The 20,391-nt window shown below is 37.7% G+C and overlaps 1 protein-coding gene across 1 annotated transcript in view; it reads left to right on the top strand.

Moving 5' to 3' along the window:
* The window catches only part of PRUNE2 (prune homolog 2 with BCH domain), a 146,914-nt gene that overhangs the window by 110,833 nt on the left and 15,690 nt on the right, over positions 1-20,391 (top strand). Inside the window, exons 10-13 of the mRNA XM_075020057.1 lie at positions 6,580-6,659; positions 7,610-7,810; positions 13,671-13,832; positions 19,010-19,112. Coding sequence (XP_074876158.1) covers positions 6,580-6,659; positions 7,610-7,810; positions 13,671-13,832; positions 19,010-19,112 — 546 coding nt within the window. The remainder of the gene's footprint in view (positions 1-6,579; positions 6,660-7,609; positions 7,811-13,670; positions 13,833-19,009; positions 19,113-20,391) is intronic.

Below are 20,391 nucleotides of genomic sequence, written 5' to 3'. Positions count from 1 at the left end.
TTTCTTTTACTTTCCGTGTATTTTCATCAAACTTTTTTTGGACTAAAGCCCATAGTTTTTCAGGTTTCATTTTTCAACTTTATATACTAATGCTTTATTTTATATAGCATCTCCTTCTAGCTAGAGACACAGTTGATGCTGAAGTATGTCCAACAGTTCTCTGACTTTCCTTGTAGAACATTTGTACCAATCTTACATGGATGGCAAGCACCAAAACACAAACACGTGCACATTAGGATTTGTTATTAGTCCATTAGCATTAAAGGTCCCTGAAATAACATATCTCAATTATAACATAGTTTATGGAGTTGCATCTATAACCAGAAGAACCATCTTCTATTTAAAACAAAGGACAGAATTACTATATTCTGTCTTTTCTGAGCACTCCAGGAAAGAGTAATGATTTCAGAAAGTAGATACTTGTTGTTTTTTTAAAACATACTACTGGAACAAGGGTCTGCAAATCTCTAATCTCTAGCTTTTTCTGATCAGAAATGGAACAGCAATTACAAGCTACAAGCTTGGAGCACACATATATAAGATATGAAAGAAAGAGGGAGACGTTTTAATTGGCTATAAATGCAAAATAGCAAAACAGTTTCTGTTCTAGAAAGAATAATGTGTCAAGTGTAATCATGATAACAGAATGGGGTTTGCTGTTCTTTTATATGAGGTGAGGTGAATGTTGGAGTAGCTACAGAGATGGATGATAGCAAACACCCCTTTTAAGTCAGCTATCTGGTGAGATATTTTGGCTTCAAATTTATATAAATTTCTGTAGCACGGAATTGTAAACTGAAGAGGAATATAGCAATTAAGAAAACACTTTGTATCAACTCTTGATGTAAATTCTGATCTGTGGAGCTCTTAAAGATTTGCTTTAGGCTCCACTTCTGAGGCTTTTTATTGGTTCCGAGTATGGAAGAATAGCATGCTCATTTTGTCCGAAAGAGGTTAGCCATCCTCCACATGGAGCAATCAAAATGCTGTGAGAGCCATCAGTAGGTTGCCTCTGGGAGTGGAAAGGCCAGAGATGGGCTTACACAAGGTACTGTGTACTCTGGCTTTGGCCTGGCAAAGCACTTAACCCTGCTTAATCATAAAGGCGCTTTTCAGATGGAGCCGTGCTGAGAGTCAGTGGACAGGCGTTAATGGATAATCGCCAAGGGCTTTTTCATACCTTCCAAGGAAAATACTGTACTGTCATGTCCAGTCCCTTAAGTTCTTGTTTCTCCTTTTCTGGTCTCTGCTTGCGTAAGGGTGATGTTACAGGGTGGGGACGGGTGTTCAGAGAAAAAGTACTTTGTGCTGCCTGTGTTCTGGAAAAGCAACTCACAGAGGAACTTAAGTTCACTTACCTTGGTTTTGTACCTAAAATTTCACAGTTCGTGCATTCTTCCTCAAAAGAGCTCAATTTTTCACTGCAAACTAGTGAGACAGTGGGCTATAAGCAGGACTTTCATTTCATCCAAGACCAAGGTGTACCTGCATAATGTGTGGAATTTGAGAATATGAAAAAAGCCAGATGTCTAGTCTCTGAGTAACCTTTTCATTATACTTCGTCCCCTCTCCTCCCATTTGGTTTCCAAAACAAGCATGCATTAGTATGAGCCGAGGTGATTTCATCTGTGTCATTTCTATTACTAATCATGCTTTGAAACTTCATAAAAACCTTTATCATCTTGTGAAAATTTAAGTAGAAAAGTATTTCTGTGTATAGAAGGAACAGCATGGAAGAAACATGATTTAGTTATCTAGGGAAAGTGTTTGGAAGTTGTGGGCTCCACTTCAGATTAAACTTTTGCGTTAGTGAATACAGAAGCTAGAAAATGTATACAATTTAAAGTCTAGCTGGTGAGCAAGCTGTGGTGTTTTGGAGTGGAGGGATTCACTTTAGAAATGTGATGGTCACTGTTGGATTAATATTGCTTTCTTTTGCAGGTTCATTCAGAGCAACCCATTGGAGACATTATTTGTTTTAGACTAAAGAAATTAACTTCTTGATATGTAATAGCTGCAGAGCAGCTTGGGAAACTGGTGATCTATCACATATGACACAAGGATGAGGCAGCACAGCCCATAGGGATTATGTCATATTGCTGTGAATATTCAGAGCTGTTCTTTCCAGAATAGCAGAATGTTGCTGTACCTAGAAAAGTCAGGAAGGATAACTTTTATTCTGAGAAATACTGATTGAGAGGGCACTAAGAATTATTTAAAAATTGTTAATTCATTGAGCTGTAAGAATGTCTGAACCAAGAAGGAGCAAGGAAAAGATTACAGCCTCCAGCCTCTCTCTCCTCCTTTCATAAGAATTCGGTGTCTGTCTCTGATCCACCTTTGAGAAACAGGGGGTTTCTAGCTACTTCTGAACAAGTATGTAGACCTGAATTATCAAAGCAAATATGCAGTAACTTGATTCCGGTGCAGCTGATCCATAAATGACTGGTCTGTGTACCACATAAAAGAAGTCATTTAGGACACAAAAAGCTTATTTGGCTTTGACCTCTGTTCTGAGTGAAAGATTCTTTTTTTTTTTTTTTTTTTTTTTTAATCAATCTAGTATATCATACCTGGTTAGAATGGAGCTTTCTAAAGTAAGTTAATTTACTTCTTCAATAAAGAGCATTCATTAAAAGGGGGGGGGGGCAGTGTTTTATTTTTCTAATACTTTTAGCCACATCATCCATTGTATCAGTTGCACCTGTATGGAAGGCAAGGAATTTTGTAAGCCAGAATTTTGGAAGTATGTGAAGTAGTCTGTGGGAAAGGAAGAGGAGGTCGTTGCTTAATTTAAGTCTCTGGAATCCATCTTCCATTACTAGGCTTCTGGCTGAGATCTGTTGAGAGCTTGTGCACAGCCAGAAATTGCTCTGCAAGGTGTTGAGCTACTCAGCATAGCATGCTTTCAAAATCCATTGGCAAATGGGAAGCTATGTCTGTAGAAAACAAACTTTGTCCATATTTTGCTTATTCTCACACTGATGGGGAGTCTGGAGCCATATGTTGAGGTACAGTGTCACCGGAGCAATGCTCTATGACCGGCTTTCTGAACCCGCTGGATTTGAAAGATGCCTGTACCGCCTATTAATTTACAACTGAACAAATATTAACTATGGCTTTTAAAAAATATGAACTTTCACTCAACACAGAGTATGTATGTGTGGCAAGGAATCTTTAATCTGTTTGGGTAAAGTACAAGGTATCTAGAAAAATATGACTTGACTCCAGAGTCAGACTCTCTTCAAAAAGCATGTTGACTGTTTATTCGACAGTAAATGAGAACCTGACAAGATTTAAAAAAAAACCAAACAACAAAGACAAAATCCAAACTCAGCTAAAAAAATTCTGAAAGGTGATACCATCTTTTATGTGATTGAAAATACAACGGATAACCTTGTGTCAGTAATGTTTTTGGTAACTGGGCTTGAACTGATTTTTAACTGCTTGCCTTGTCTAAGATCTTTCAGGACTGCAGCATCTTGCTTCCCAAATCAAATATCCCAATATGAACAATATGGATTATTGACATTAAAAACACTGTGCCATCAAAATAAAGTTAAAGATTCTCATACAAATTCTGATGCTGTTGTAATCCCTAAGCGAGGAGTATTTTTTTAGTACATTGCCTGTAGCAGTAGCTGTATTTCAGTAGAAATTAAAACAAAAGGATATGAAACACATTTATCTTTCAATCCCCTAGAAATGTACTATTCTTGCAAACACAACTGTAGTATAAAATTCTGGTTTAACTCAGCTCTAGTGGTCACACTGAAAGCAGATAAACATTTGAAATTTATGTCATAAAAGTGTAAGAGATTCTAGAGAAAGCAGCAATGCCAGCTCCAAGTACACACACTTTTTTTTAAAAAAGATAAAAGACACCACAGGGAGAAAAGAAGTCTTGAGGCAATCCTAGAAATGTCATGACTTAGGATAATTCTGTCCCAGGCATTGCAAAAATTCTAGGCAGCTCTCAAAATTCTGAATTAATTGCCTGTGGGAAATTGCTTTTTTCGGATGATAATTGTCACTGTTTCTGTAGGGGTACAGTATGTAAAATTCAGTCATGGTCTTATGCAGAGAGAAGATGATCTTCATTCTTCTCAAACATTTTTACAGGCTTACTGCAGAGAATACTGTCTCTTTTTAATATAGAAAACCTGAAAATTCACTATCCTCCTGTAGCTTACTCTTTACACAACTTGAAAGAAGAGCATTTCCTTTCAAATAATTTCCTGCAGTGATTTCTGAAGCTTGTTCAGTAAGGAATTGTCATTTGGTGTGATAAGGCTGTAAGAGATTTTATAAATAAATGGTTTATATGTTAGGATCAAAACCCTGTTCTGTCCAGCCAAACCACCTTTGAGTACCCATAAGTCATCATCTGACTAGTCCTGAGCTGCTTTAATTTCAGAACTTTTCATAGTTTTATATTTGGGAAGGTTAATAAAACCCCAAATAAAATCTTGATCTGAATTTAAAATGGATTAGAAGTATTCATCCTCTCCCCACACTGTTTCCACCACTGTGGTTTCTTACCTTATCTGGCTGTTACTTACAGCACTTCATTAGAATTCAGATTTTTCTCTGCTAAGTTCAGATGAATAAATTAGACATCATTACACATATTTTACTATTAATTGAACAGACACCAAAAAAACCCCAAAGACTCTAATGACTTATTTACATTTTCTAAGTAAGTTGTGATGGTATTCTGTGTATCGGTTTTCTGTACAGCTTCTGAAGACAGTTGATGCTACAGAGCAGAAAAAAAGGAAATGGTACGTTACAGACAATCTGTGCCATTCATTTTATTCATGGGCAGGATACTTTGATCAAATTTCTTTACTGTTCTATTGTGTATCCGAAGAGAAAGAATATTTCAAGCTTTATTTGACAGTAGTTAAACATATTCCAGAATTGGCATGTTTTGTAGAAATCATTAAGCAGTTAATCTCTGTATTTGTGAAAGATGTACTCTACGGTATGTGGGGATAAATCTAGTAAAATTAGCAAGATTAATATGTGTCTGGTTTTATTGAGAGACAAGGCCTGGTCATGAGTTGAGCAGCACAAACATGTTTGACTCTAGCTTTATATTGTCTGTATTTTCTACGGCTTCACAGGAAAAGTGAGATGAGAGTTCACTAGTTGGCCTGTCTGTACTGGGAATTTGATAGTATGGGGCTTGAGGTAAAGATCTTTCACAACTTTAAGCACAGTGAAGCCTTTGGCTCACTTGTATGCAGGTCTACATGTACACATTTATATACAATCTATATGAAATTAACAAGAAATCACAGAAAATATGCTCATACTCTGACGCAATGACTGACCAGAAGACTCTTGTCTGCACACAGTAAAATAATGAGGGTAGTCCTTAAGGAGAAAGTGCGGGTAGGAAGAAACTGCAGGAGTGACAAGCCAAGCCTGTTCAGACCCATTCAGCTGAATCATTCAGAACAGAGCTAGCTGATGCTGTGGCAGGGAAAAGTATCTACTTTGATCTCGTCAGAGCTCTTTCAATCAAAGTGTAAAAATTGTCTGTTCTTCAGCTTTTGTGGAAAAAAAAGCCAAACTGTTTTTTAAAAATAAAGAGTTTGGAACAGGAATATAGAAAAAAATACTATAATTATTTTGATAAAATAAATGAAGCTTTTTTTGGGTCATACATTTTTAGTGAAAATAGTTTGAAAGCTGTCAAGAGTGTCCTGAAAATGTAAAATGTTGTTTCCTATCTGCAGTTGAACCATCCTCCCAGCAAGCATTTTGTAAAATTCTTGAATAGAAAATAGACATGAAAACAGCTCAAGTCAATTTGCTTTAAACATTCAAATACCTTTGTTACTATTTTCACCACTTAATGCCTTTTACTTGTCTTACATAGCTATGTTAAATGTAATTTCTTAGTACCTTCCTAAAAATGGAGTCTAGGTAGGATATTTTGCAACATTTTAGTCTTTGGAAATCTGTGGTGTAGTTTTGGTTCTCACTTTTGTGCTTTCTGTACTCTTTCAGTGCAGGACATCAACTGTTTCAGTATTACAAAATGATTGATTTGGGTCAGAATTGCTCTAAAGTACAAATGATATCAAAAGAATCACAAAACCCACTCATGATCTCATTTTTGCTATACAGTAACTGTATGTACAGCAATGAAAATAGTGTTATGGAACTCTAAATTGTGGCATGCAGTTTGCAAAGAGCAGCTGAAGCTCCTTGCAATGATGTGTCTGGTTTGCTGAGTGACGAAAGACCAACTTCATTTGTATAAAATGAGAAACGTTGCTGTTTGCCAGCCTATTCAGTGCTATGTCTTGATCCAAGTAAGAGTGGCTGTGTGTGACCTGTAGTCTCCAAAGGCTCTACAGCTGTGTGCATAAATAAGGGGTAAGAACAGCACAGTAGAATTAAAACAGCTGTGTTCATTTCTCACTTATATCAGTGTGTGATCAGACTTCTGAACCAGCTGTGTTGAGGAAAATTTTAGTTCCATATGAGATCAGATGAGCTGTATTGATAGCAGGGTCAACCCGTGCATATCTTTAAGATTTAGCTTTTTATTTTACCTTTCAGGTTGGTACAAGAGGATGTGGCGATGGACATCCCCTTTGCTGAGGGTGTACTAAGCCCCAGTTCTGCAGAGATGAGACCCGGTAAGAGAAGGTCTTAGTCATTTTCTTAATTATATCTTATTCCCTTGTCATTTAATTTTGCAGCGAGAAGGATGTTTCTGTGCTGGTAAAGAATCAGTTCAGTGTTAAAAAGTGTTAAGTTGGGTTTATTTATTTTCTTCTTCACTTGAGAAATTATAATTGTAGTGTGCCATTTTCTCTTGTGTGTTGTTGTCATCCCTTGTTTAGCCCTTATGAAGTTTAAGTAGTCTCTATTATTTATCTTATATTTGACTACTGTCTAAGTGAACTAAGCATTAGAATACTTCAGACAAAACAGCTTGAAATGTGACACGCAATGCAGTGACAAGGGCCAAAGCCATACCTAGCTTTTGTCTTTTTGAAGACTTATTTAAGACTGATTATGAGTCTCAGAGGTGGTTTTATTTCTGTTACTGTATTGAATAAGATATTGTATAGTTAAAACGAAAGACATAGGTACTTGCAGATCGGTACCATTTGAATAGCACCAAGTGCATAAGAAAACAAATATTTACAGGGGATTTTAACTCATATGAATTTTTCCAGGATTCAGCAGTGCTTTTGTTCATAACTCAAATGATTTGTATATTGCTCTTTAAATTCTTAAACGTTGTGGGTCAGAGCATGTCCAAGGCTTGATTTTCATCTCATGATTGCAAAAAAGTGAATCTGGATTTTACATCATTTAAGAGCTCCCAGCTACATCTGCCATTCCATGTTTTATTTCTTTAGACATTAATGGTGATATTTGTGGTTTATGTTAGGTGGACTTAAATGACTTCGTGTTACTAAAATTGTAAAACTTTTAGTAACTAAATTGTAAAATTTTAGTAACTAAAAAGTTACTAAAATTGATCTGTACCAGTGTGTTTGAAGGGGATTCTTGAGTATCTAGGAGATTAATAGTATGCAGAGGAGATAAAGTTCTTTTTTTCTTCCTCCTTTTTCAGAACCTCCCAATTCTCTCGACCTTAACGGTTCCTATCCCAGAAGGATAAAGCTCACTGCTCCAAATATCAATCTCTCTTTGGACCAGAGCGAAGGGTCTGTACTTTCTGATGATAATTTGGATACGCCAGATGAAATTGATATCAATGTAGATGACCTTGACACTCCTGATGAAGCAGACTCTTTTGAATACAGTGGACAAGGTAATGTTCTAGATTGTAAATGTAGAGTTCATCTCTGTTTCTTTCTTTACTGCTTATGTGATCAGTCCATCAGGCTGTAAATAGGGTTAAAGCATTTGAGAGTTAATTCTAGGTGTCCAGATATTTTTACTGTCTGCTATTTTTAAACCTTTCTTCCTCTGTGTAAAGTAATACATTTCTACTTATGCAGAGTGCAGAAAGACATAGTACAGCTCATTAAATAAAATAAGAAGAGCTACCTAGAGAGAATAAAATTCAGAATCCTGTCTTTGTCCAGTACCATAGGACTTGTCTGAAAAGAGTTGTTCAAGAAACAGAAAGCAGTTGCTCTCTGTGGTAGGCAACACTACAGCTAACTGCACCTTCATGCAGCTCTGGCCAGCTCTAGATTAGTTACATCAGTAGTACTTAGGGATATAACCTTGTGCAAAATGTGTTGGCTGACAAGCTGCACCAAAAAGCAGTGTATAAATGAAGTAGACACAGGTGAGGGAGATCTTCTGTTAGTGAGAAAGCTCTTTTTTTTATTCCTATGTATCGTTGGAAAGCTGAGACGTGGAACATGTGTGCATGGCATGGTAAAACTAGCTCAGGTGATGGAACAACAGAATTCCTCATTCCACCAATTCAAATGTGCTTTCTCAGCAGGACTAGTTGTACAGTATAGATACACCCTGAAGTGTGCAATGGGTACTTCACTCTTCCTTCGCGTATTAATGATTTTCTCTCATGTGGTGTAAAAGTGTTTTGCACTGTCTTACTTTACTTACGCTCATGATGTACGAAATAGGATGTTAACACTCATTCCTTGCTAGTACTGTAGGGACTGTATAAGAACTGTATTCACTTATGTAAATACATAAAGATCATAAGCTATTCGAGGGAAAATGAGTGTGACCATTTTACAATCTACAACAGAAAGAAACTTTAAAAATGGATCAATTTAAACTGAATTTTCCCTTGCATTTAAATTCTCTATTGCTAGTGAGGTCACTATAATTTAAAAATTGTATGCTGTTTTGAGCATACAAGAACAGTTGCATCAGTTTAAGTGATATTGCCAAAGAAGCATTACTGTGTACTCAATCATGCATAAGTGTTTCTAATGTCACTTCTCATTAGAAAGCCAATTTCCTTATGGGTAGATGCAGAGCATAGTGATGAGTTGCTTGATGGTTAGAATATTTTGTAACAAAGGTTAAAACCAACACACACTCACACACCCACTCACACCAGAGCAGCATGTACTTGCAGTCTTAGACTGTTGTGACCACTGTGTGAGAGCAAAAATCTCTGTCTGCAGTGGAACAGATTTTGCCTTTAAGACCTCAAGTAAATAAAATCAACTCCAGTGATTTTGGTGGCAGTTGTATTTACAGCAAGCATTTCTCCCCAGCTTTTTTTGCTGCTTTCTATATGTGATGATTTGTTCAATTGCTAAAGTTGGATGGGTTTCACTGAACTCCTAAGTGAAGAATAAGTCATGGTGCTTGTGTTTTTGTTGACATTTTTACAGTTGTGTAGTTTGATTTTTAGGCATACTTAATTGACAAAATGTCCTCCACTTAGATAAGCCAGGAACAGAGAATAGAAAAGGCAAAAAATCACATTTTACTAAAATAAGCCAGCAATAAAATAAGTAGGCTGTATATTACATGAATCTGGTAGCCAGGAGTATAGTCATAAGAACTAGTGCAGAATGGTTTCTCTGCATGGTAAATAGCCTTTGTTGTCTTTGTACTTCTGTCACTCTACTGTTAACCACTATGTGCTCTGGTGTTAGCAGCACTCAATCTCCCACAGATTGGCGTTTCTAGACTGTCGTGCCAAACACAGGGAAGTAAATACGGAGAAGATGTAGCTGTTGAGACTGTAGAGAGCAGTGATTTTTAGCTTGTCGTGCTCAGACTGCTGAAGGTCCATTTGAACTATAAAAGGCAACTGAGAAGAGCAAGACTGTTGTCATGATTCAGGGGTCCACCTCATCACTGGAAAACTGATAGCTCTGTAATACAAGAAATACTGAAACCTACTGGTTTAAAAGAATGATGAAGAAGAATCATCAAAACTGCAATGTGCAAGAAAATGGATGAGAGCGGACATACTAGAATACATGTCTTAAACTAGCACCTGACTTGTTTAGGGATTGGTTGATCATCAGTTTCATAGGGGGTTTTTTGTCTCTAATACCTTACATTTAAACATTCTCTTTCAGAACCTGCTTTTGTATCTGAAATGAGTTTTTTATGATTATTCCATTAGATGACATAAAAATTGCATTTCTGAAAACCATATATGCATATAAGTGAAGGCCTCCCCCCAAATCAGCATTATTTGGAAAGTGTGAGAGTGTTTATTATTTTGTCTGCAGATATTTCTTTCCTTTCTGAATTTCACACTGGTGCACACTTCTTTGCAAAATCAACACTCCAGGCAGTAAAGCATCGCCACTTTGTCAGGAAGAGGCAATCTAGTACCATTTCTATCCAAAAATAATTCATTTGGCCAATTCCAGCATCGTAAGTTTTATCAGGATCTCTTTTAATTGTTTTTCATCATTTGCAGTTTCACCAGCAAAAAAAAAAAAATCAAACCCCAAATACAGTTTCAGTGTTAGTCTGCTAGTTACCTAGCCCAGCCTCTTTTCCCTAAAGCTGTTCTCTCACTCAGCCATGCCCTTTCTACACTCCAAGGAACCAGCTGACTAGACAGTTTTCCTAGGCTGTTCTGATAATCCCTTCTATCTATTCTAAAAGCACCTGAGCTGCATAATAGCATCCTGTGGGGACCCTGTATCCCTAAAGGAATGGACCACCCTATGATCGCCTGTCCAAGTTTGCATAGCTTGACTGCATGTGTGTAGTTTTCATGTTGTTTCCATGGTACCTTTGCAAAATTAACATCATACAAATTTGCATTAAGATATCTAGGTTTGGAGGGAGTGGGGTTATGCATTTTATAATCTTGTTCCCAATGTCACAGAATATGCGATATTTCAAAACTGAATGCTAGGTATATTATTAAACATCATGAGCATCGTACCCTGAGAAGGCACGAATACATGCTTTAGTTCCACAATATATGATCTACTGAGCAGCAACTGTTAAACCAATTCACAATAGTATACTTGAAAAAAATCACCTTTTGCAGTCTGTTCTTCTTCCTAAACTTAGATCTCCTCAAAATCCTTTTATTTGCAGTCCTTAAGGAAAAAAGGCTTATGTGGTCACATTATATGTGCATGTGTATGTATTTCTTGGTCTTCCACCCCTGTTTCCACTATTAATACAATTTAACTTGAATATGTTTTTAACTCATTGGCTGGTTAGGCAGTGAAATAGTTAGGAGGTGAAATACTACTGCTTTCTTGCAAGATTCCAGTAGGCAGGAATTAGGTAAAGAAAAGAATTAGTGACAGACTGAGCTTTTGTTGCACGTGGGAGAATCTACCTCAGAGAGGGAGACCTTCTGCCTGTATTATTCCCTAATACTTTGTATTAGGGACAGAAAATAAAAGACAGGTGGCAGTAGAAATTCAGACTTAATTAGTCTTACTTGTAAGACTTGTGTAACAACAAATGTGTGCCTAACCTAATATATATTTTCTTTAAAAGTTCGGAGGGTTTTTTTATGTATTGAGGAACTTGATATTCCTAACAAATTTGGTAGAATTATTGATAGGTTTTAATGCACAAATCAGTTTTACAAATTAATAGTCAGTACATGTATATGTACGTGCCCGTAGGTTCTATGTGTGTAGATATATGTGGTATACACACAGTATACTATCTTATTCCTGATTTTATAAAGATAACTGATTTAATTCTTAGGATAAACTGGTGTGTTTTAAGGATCATATACTTCCATTCATGTGAGTAGTTCAAGAAGCACTTGGCACTGGTGAGGCCGCACCTCGAGCACTGTGTTCAGTTTTGGGCCCCTCACTACAGGAAAGACATTGAGGTGCTGGAGCGTGTCCAGAGAAGGGCAACGAAAGCTGGTGAGGGGTCTGGAGCACAAGTCTTATGAGGAGCAGCTGAGGGAGCTGGGGCTGTTTAGTCTGGAGAAGAGGAGGCTGAGGGGAGACCTTATTGCTCTCTACAACTACCTGAAGGGGGTTGTAGTGAGGTGGGTGCTGGTCTCTTCTGTCAGGTGGCTGGAGACAGGACGAGAGGAAATGGTCTCAAGTTGCAGCAGGGGAGGTTGAGGTTGGATATTAGGAAAAATGTCTTTACTGAAAGGGTTGTCAGGCATTGGAACAGGCTGCCCAGGGAAGTGGTTGAGTGATCATCTCTGGAGGTATTTAAAAGATGTGTAGATGTAGCGCTTAGGGACATGATTTAGTAGTGGACTTGACAGTGTTAGATTAATGATTGGACTTGATGATTTTAGAGGTCTTTTCCAACCTAAATAATTCTGTGATTCTATGATTATATTAATCAAAGAGGCATCGAAAGATAAACTAATACATAGAAACGTTTGAGGATTTCTGTGAATCATTGTGTTCTTTACTTCTTCTCGTCAATTGAAATCACTTCTTTTAGTTTATTCTTAAATTTTACAGATTTCTTTGGTATTTTCAAGTAAGATATCTGATCAGCTTTTTATGTACACACATGCGTGTCATTATGTATCTCACTATACCTTTATTTAATTTTACGTCACTTATTGACTTATATGATCCAAGCCTGCTCTTCCTTATGACTGCAGAGCCAGAATAATATTTTTAAAAGAACAGTAGATTTTATTTGTTTACTTCAAATGTGTAATGCATAAAATGTATAGAATCTTTACTATGAAGATAAATTAATAAGGTGCACACAGCCACAAGGCAAAGGTGCTTCAGCAAGAATAATAGTACAAAAGAGGGATTCTTTTTCCCACTGAAAAAACAGTATGTTTTAAGAATAACTAAAGAAGGAAATGAAATTTTTCCAGCTGTGGACAGAATCACTTTTCATGTCACTTTCTCTATAATCAGCCATTGAGTTTGAAAAACTGGAATGCGGTTAAATTTTTTGTTAAGAGCCATCTTCTCAATGTGCAATGGAAATGTAGATTTTGTTAATTACTTCACAGCTCTTCTGAAACTAAGAGTATCCAGCAGAGAGGCTGTGCTATGAGTCTTCATAGTCTCTTGTCAGCCATGCAGTTTATTTATTGTGATCATTGTGTCTGTGGACTACATATACCTGTACTCTCACGGGTGCTGGTAAGAACAGGCCAGATTGCCTGGCTGCTCTGTACTTCACATCTGGGAGGGTACTGGTATTTACCCTCAACTGAAAGGCCCTGGGGGTGGCGAATACTGTGCTTATATGAGGAATAAGCATTACCTCATGACTGAACCAGAGGAAGATGGGCATTCTTCATATTTGCTGGTACCAGATCCGAAGAGATTGGAGACAAACTGGGAGAAAGCTGAGAAGCTGTAGTTCTGTGGTAATTCTTCTCTAGACAAGAAGCATCACTGTGTTCACTTTTAGTTCCCTATTTTGCTTTTTAGTATAGTTCTCATACCTGCAACACAAAGATTTTTAAAGACCTACAGTGCAGTACCTCTAACAAGCAGATGATCAGTTTTACTAACTGGATGCAAAAATCCCCTGGCAGTAATCTGCATAGTGATAATTGCTGCTGTTCTTTTTAAGTTCATAACGATGAAAAGTTTTTAAAAATGGAAACTTCTCATTTACTGACTGTTAGATTATCAAATTCTGCTCTTATTTATACCAGTGTGGATTCAGTATAGTGCTGTAAAAATCCAGTTAGTTTCAGTCACCCATTTCAAATGTATGTAACAGAGAAAATATTTAGATATTTTATAGGAAGATGTAATATATACAATTTTATTTTTCAGAAGAGCAGACTGCTACTAAGGAGTCTGAATCAATTCCTGAGTACACCGCTGAAGAAGAGCGAGAGGACAACAGGTTGTGGAGAACAGTGGTTATTGGAGAACAAGAACAAAGAATTGATATGAAAGTTATTGAACCTTACAAAAAGGTCATTTCACATGGAGGTAGGAAACCCCTGAACACATTTTTTAGATTGATGTAAAAAATTAATGCTTTATTGAGCATGATTTATTTCTGGTTTAGTTCAGTTATCATACTGGCAAAGGGAGAGAGAGTTTATTTTTCAGCCATGGCTGAAATGAACTTGGCTTTCAATTCAGTGTGGCAATGACTAATGAGTGTTTTAAATACAAGGGAATTTCAGGAACGAGTAAACTGACATACATGTGTCAGCAACAATCTGGTCATTGTAGGCTAAAACTGTCTAAGAGTAAGGGAAAAAGCTTTTGTCCTACAGAAAAAAAAATTTGAAAACTTTATTCCATGGATTTTGGCAAAAACTTTTGCACGAGGAAGTACAGTGCTCTGTGATTTGCTGAATGATGTATGTGTGTGCACGGATCTAAACAAGTAGAGTGGCAAAAGAAAAAAAATACAGTTTTCCCTGGGGCTTCCATTTGTCTGCCTAAGCTCCTTTTTCCTGTCGTTTATAGTTACCAGCAGGTAGCATTTCAGGAGGAACTGCTTTACATTTTTTTCACATAATTTGTTAATAATTATCAAATAGCATATCAAAGAAAACATTTAAAGTAGGAAAATTACCTCATGTGCTTGCTATATTGTCTCCTTTGCTCATCTGCTCCCTAACCTCCTCAGAGAATGTGTAGTTCTGGTGTTACTAGCACACTTCTGTATAAGTTAATTAAAATGGATAAATATTACTATAGGTACTGAAGGGAGAAAAGGAAACAAAGCTTTCTAAGGGCCTTTTCCTTGGTGTCTGGTTTAGATTATCTTGGGGTTCTAAATGTCTTTGGGGGAACTCTGTTTGCCAGCTGTTAAGTAAGGTATGAAGTAAAGATGAATTGTTCTATTCCTGCAAAAACTGAGGCAGATAACTTAGCATCTCAGAGGTAAGATTTGTGAGTTTATATGAGGATGCTTCTGTCACACTGTTGCTGATCCATAACATCGTTTAAAGGTAAACCATCATTTCTAGTATACTTTCAGTGTTGAATCTCTATCTGGTAAAAGTGACATAAATAAATGTATGGTAATAAATATATCACCTGAGGACGTGGTACTCAAATTTGCACATTTACATTAAAGCAGCTAAATGCTAGCCTACAGATGTTCACAGTGGCCAGTGTGCAGAAGGTTTAGTTGGAATTAATAAAGATGTTTAAACCTCCAAGCATTTTCCCACTATAACACCACCATCAAAGATTTATGAATGTGATGACACCTCAGACACAGTTTAGCAAACAGACACAGATGGCATAATTTAGGAAACAAACATAAAATATTTTGAGGCCTTGCTAATGGTGTTTGTTTATATGCTTTTTGTATGCTGTAAACTGGTCTAGGTACATTTATGGTGAAAACTGTCATGTACAGTTCCTACTAGATGCTGATGTATACATTTATACCAGCTTTTATGAAATACAAATACCAGTCTATTTTAGTGGGTGGAGAAGTAGCTCTTAATTGAGCACTGCTTGACTGTTGAACAAGGACTAGTTCCAGCGGCAGACAACTCTGGTGACAGCTATGAAGTACATAATAATGCACAGTTATCGATGGGAGTCTAGTTCATTCAGCTCGGCTCACAGTGTGAGATAATCAGGATTCAAATTTTATATATCTGACATCTTGCTTTGTTAGATCACACAAATCTAAGATAAAGAATATTAAATTTCCTTTACTTTTGAATGGGTGCTGGTCAGTAACAGCCATTGGAAAAGTAACGGTGTGAGATGTAACAAGTTTCAGCGCACCACTGGCCAAATTGGAAATTGTGCCTGAAATCTAGCCATATCAAAGCGATTAAGGACTGAATTAAATTTGGTGTTTATGAAATGGCAGACTGAAGATGTGGAAACAAAATAATTTAGATGCATGGATCGTGGGAAAACTTTGGACAGCTTGAACAGTTTCTACATTATGGTGGCTAGACCTATTCTATATGATATTCCCTTTGGCAATACTTTAGTATCTTTGGAGTGCTTTAGGGGGCCAGGAATCTTTCCTTTTACCTCAAAATTAAAAACAGATTCTGGCTAAAATTACTTAATTGAAAGTCAGGTCAAGCATCTCTTGATGATTCAGTAACCTACTGAACATTCCTCCCTGCCAAGTGACAGATAACACCAAACGCAGAATCTAGATGGTAGCCACAAAATACGAAAGGGGAGAGTAGACTTGGAAGTCTAAGTGTGAGATTGCCTTCCACATGTGTTGATGGAGAAATTTCTTAGCAATCTGTGTCTTTGCATAGGCTGACTGAGTATTTGGGCAAATGGCTTCTACTGGCTTCTAGTGATAAATTAAAAAAAACTTCTCCCTTAGGTAAACATCGCTTGTCTACAAGCATGTGTAAGAAAAAGTGGCTTAGATTTACCTGTTTTTTCTTCTGTGAGCTGTTAGGTGGCATCTGCCCATATGATGCCCATAATCCTTTTGCTTTACGTGAACTGCAAATTTTGCTGTGTAGTTTAGTGGACACACCTGCCACAATGTGCTTTTGCTGCCAAACTCCTGAGCCAGCTGGACAGATTGCTTTATGGCAGCTTGATGTAAATTGTCCTGAAAGTCTTTTAAGGATTGTTAAATTTATGGAAGGAAGGAAATCTCCTCCTCATTTGTAAAGCTGAGGGGAAAAAATACTGCTTTGTTCCGTAATGATTTAGCTGAGGGTTCAGCTAGGATGGGTTAGGTGAAATGAGTGATGTCTCTTTGAAAGAATGTAGGTCCATTAAGAATATGGAAACATAACAGAGAGTAGTATTACATGATAAGTGTGGGAGGTGGAGTTCTTTTGTTTCTTTTGAGAAGACTGGTGTATTCCTTCATGTCAAACTCTTAAAAGGTGAAGGTGCTGAAAACAGGACTGGAGTTTCTTTCCTCTCCCTGTGTACATCTTTGGTAGAGAATGCAATGCTACTCTTTGAATTTGACCTTGACATCTTCACTGGGACACCAAAGTCAGTCAGCCATATCTATATCTATAGATACACTGTTCATGTTTACTGGATGCTAACATGAGCTGGAGCTATGACACACCATGCCATGTCACATATTTTAAAGTGATTATATCCACATTGCCCTTTGGCTTGAACTCAAACCCTAATCCTGAGCTCTTCTGCCTTTCCATGTCCTCCAACAGGATGGAGAGCAACACTGCACTGGGGGCCTGGAGAAGACAGTGGACATATGCTGGGCTGCCATTGTACAGTGGCTTCTCTAGCTCTGGAAGCCCAGCTGTATATTAGCTGCCCTTTGACCTCTGGGAGCCAGAAAAATAGCTACTTCACAGTGCTGAGAAGGCAAGAGATGCCAAGATCATGGAAGGGTGGAGTTAAGGCTAAGGACAGAAAGCTTCCTGCAGTGTCCAAATGACTCTTCAGTGGATGAGGTCTAGGCTAGCTAGCATTCTCAACTCAATGTTGGTGTTAGCATCAGTAACCAATACAGTATGTATTATCGTCTTATCCAATGCATTATATTTAGTCAAACCTACCAAATCAAATTCAAAAAGAAAAAAGCCCAACGTAATCCTTCAGCAGGTTGCTTTGCAAAGCCTTGATTTGAAACAATATGGCTTGAGGCAGGAGACTTACTTCTGACAGGCACATTTTTCTCTCAGAGACTTTCCTTCTTCTGCTCCTCTTTGTAACGAGGGAAGCAGTGGTGTTTTTCTGTCCTTTAAGGAACAGGTGAAAGCCCTAAATGGAGAGCGCCTCTGTGTATGTCCTTATGACTGGGATAGTGTTGAGATTAATCAGGTGTCGTTCTCCTTGGCATGGACGACTTCATGAGCAAGTGCCTTGAAGCACCCATTTTGTCAGGGATTCTGGGTTCTTTGAAGAGCTCTACAAAGCCATGTAAGAAATTACTTCCTTGACATAAACATATTCACCTTATTTCAGCTATCTGAGACTCAGCTTAGGTGTTGAGTGAGAAAGGAGAAAACAAACTAGTCTCTCACTCTTCCCTGGTTAGCACATGTGGATTGTGTATTCTCTCTGTCTTTCCATAGAGAATTTTGCTTTGCTTGGCTGACTACAATGCAAGAATTTCTACAAGCATTTGAGTTAGGTTTGGACACTGCTTTCTAGTATCCAAAAAGCACTGTAAAATTCTTAAAATCTCCTTATGAAAGTGTTCTATAGGTGCCAATATTATCCTTTAATTTTGTCAGGAATGTGTTCCAATCTCCGAGGGAGATTCAGGGTTTCCTTCACAAACATTATCACCTCTCCCTCACAGTTAGTTTCTTCTAGCCTCTTTTGAAAGGCTTTCAGGTCATTCTCTAAGTATATTCAGCTTCTATCTCTGTGCATCATTAGTGCTATCTACCTGCAACCATTTCTCCAGCATCTGTATAAATTGCCTCCTGGTTGCATGTATCTTTTAAACAAAACTTTAAACTGAAATGCAGGAGTATTTTTTACTTATTTTTAATAATAGAAATACATAGCAGCTGTAGAGGGTTGTGGAGAAGATTAACCAACATTAATCCATCATGAAAAAAAAAAATATTCTTTTGCGTAACAAGCAACTGTCCTGGACTCCAGAATGGTAGTGCTGCAGCTTTGAGAGTTTACAGCTATCATCAGGGAGTGGTGGCAGAGAATGCCAGTGTTGGACTACTGGAGTGTCCAAGGTAAGAAAGTGTTTTATACAAAAGTTGCAGCAAAGTATTTGACTGATCACCAGGAGCTTTTAAGGTATAGTGGGGTACAGCCATAATTGTAATATCCTGAGGCCGTTGGAGCTGCACAAGCCAACTGAGAGACTTTGTGAAATGTTATTGAAAAGATGCAGGATAACAAATGTAGGATATTTTCTTTAGCCCCTTATTCTTCAGTCTAAGGTGAGCATTGAGCACATGATTGCCGTAGAGATGCAATGAACCAGGAGTTGAGGTAAGTTTGTATTACTTACAGTGGTTTTTTGCTGGTCTGTATAAGAAGTTTACTAATAGTGTGCTGAGTGTGTTTTTCAGGAATTCCACATAACTGACTATCCTCCTTCCTTATCACTTGATGATAGGTCGTACATTTTCAGTCTTCAGCAGTAGACACAGTAGCTCTCTTCCAGAACTTTGAGTTTTCTTTTTAAATTTATCTTGTTAAAAGCCTTTGACAAAGATAAAAATACCTTTTCATTTTTTCCACAGGATACTATGGAGATGGTCTGAATGCTATCATTGTGTTTGCGGCATGCTTCTTGCCGGACAGCAGTCGAACTGATTACAACTATGTCATGGAAAATCTTTTCCTGTGAGTGATATGTGAGCAATGTGACAAGACTCTTCTGAGTTAGTAGTCATAATTATGTAGTGAGAGATAACCTGTCTTTAATTAAGAGGTAATTTTGGTCATCAGAAGGGTAATGATCTGAATGACAAGGAAAATAGCAGTTTTAGATAAACTACTCAGTGGAGTATTATTTTGGTATTCTTTACCTACTCACACTCCCAAATTAAGGCATATTTGTCAGGACCAAATCTGACTGTAGTATCTCCCTAGATGTCAAGGAATGCAGTACATTCAGCTTCTTGGGCCTCCAATCATTGCATTGTTTAACTGGTGATTTTCAGCCCTTGCTGAGAACAATCAGCAGGGACTTAAGCCACCACACTGTTTTCACTTTTTGTTGTTTATTATATATTATCATGATGTATCACTGTTTACCATGTTTTTACTATATGTTGTGGCTGTGTTTAGGAGTCAAAGGACCATTTTGTGACACTTTTTTAAAAAATACAGGAAAAATGACAGTTGCTGACACAAACAGCTCAAGTATTTTACCTGACTCCAGCTGCTTCTGGTTCCATTATAAGTGCCAGGGCCCAGTGGGGCAGGACACAAATGTGGCCACTTGAACCCAAATTTATCACAGGAAAATTACTCCTAATAGCAACTTGGTTTGGCAGCCAAAAATTGTGAAGGCAGCATTCCTCTGAAGTGCCTCCAGCTCCTTCCACTTACAGCTGTTAAAAAAAATCAACTATTCAAGCGTTTTCTATGCTAAAACCCAGTAAGTAATTTCTAAAGCCAGCAGAGGACTGGCCTTCACCATTTGCATCTTACAAGGCCCCAAGAGCACAGACCCAGTCTCCTTAAACCTCCAGTCCTTGAAGATCCACGTAGTGACAGGCAGTGCCTTCAAGATTGTGTCTACTTGTGAAAAATGAGATTGAGAGTGCTTTAGTTCCAAGTCAGACCAATGGCTAGCATTTGTCTGGTAGGGCTGCTAAGACCCCCGTGTCATCTACAGTAACTGATTTACACAATGCCCAGTGATTTAGAGGGGAGGAATTACTACAGTGGTTTTAACTAGGGAACACAGCTGAGAGTAACCACAACTGACATTAAACAGATGTTCTTTGACTTCACCCAAGACCCTTGTTCATAGATGGAGGTGGTGGTAAATGGACTTTGCAGAGAAAGCCATTTCAAGCCTTAAGAGACTTTTCCACATCACTTAAGGATATTGCTAAAGTCAATTTTACAGCTCACTGTCTTTTTCTGAGGTAGTAGTGTAAGAGAGAGTTCA

This window comes from Buteo buteo, chromosome Z (assembly GCF_964188355.1).
Source record: "Buteo buteo chromosome Z, bButBut1.hap1.1, whole genome shotgun sequence".
NCBI lineage: Eukaryota > Metazoa > Chordata > Aves > Accipitriformes > Accipitridae > Buteo > Buteo buteo.
This window is presented reverse-complemented; position numbering and strand designations above follow the sequence as displayed.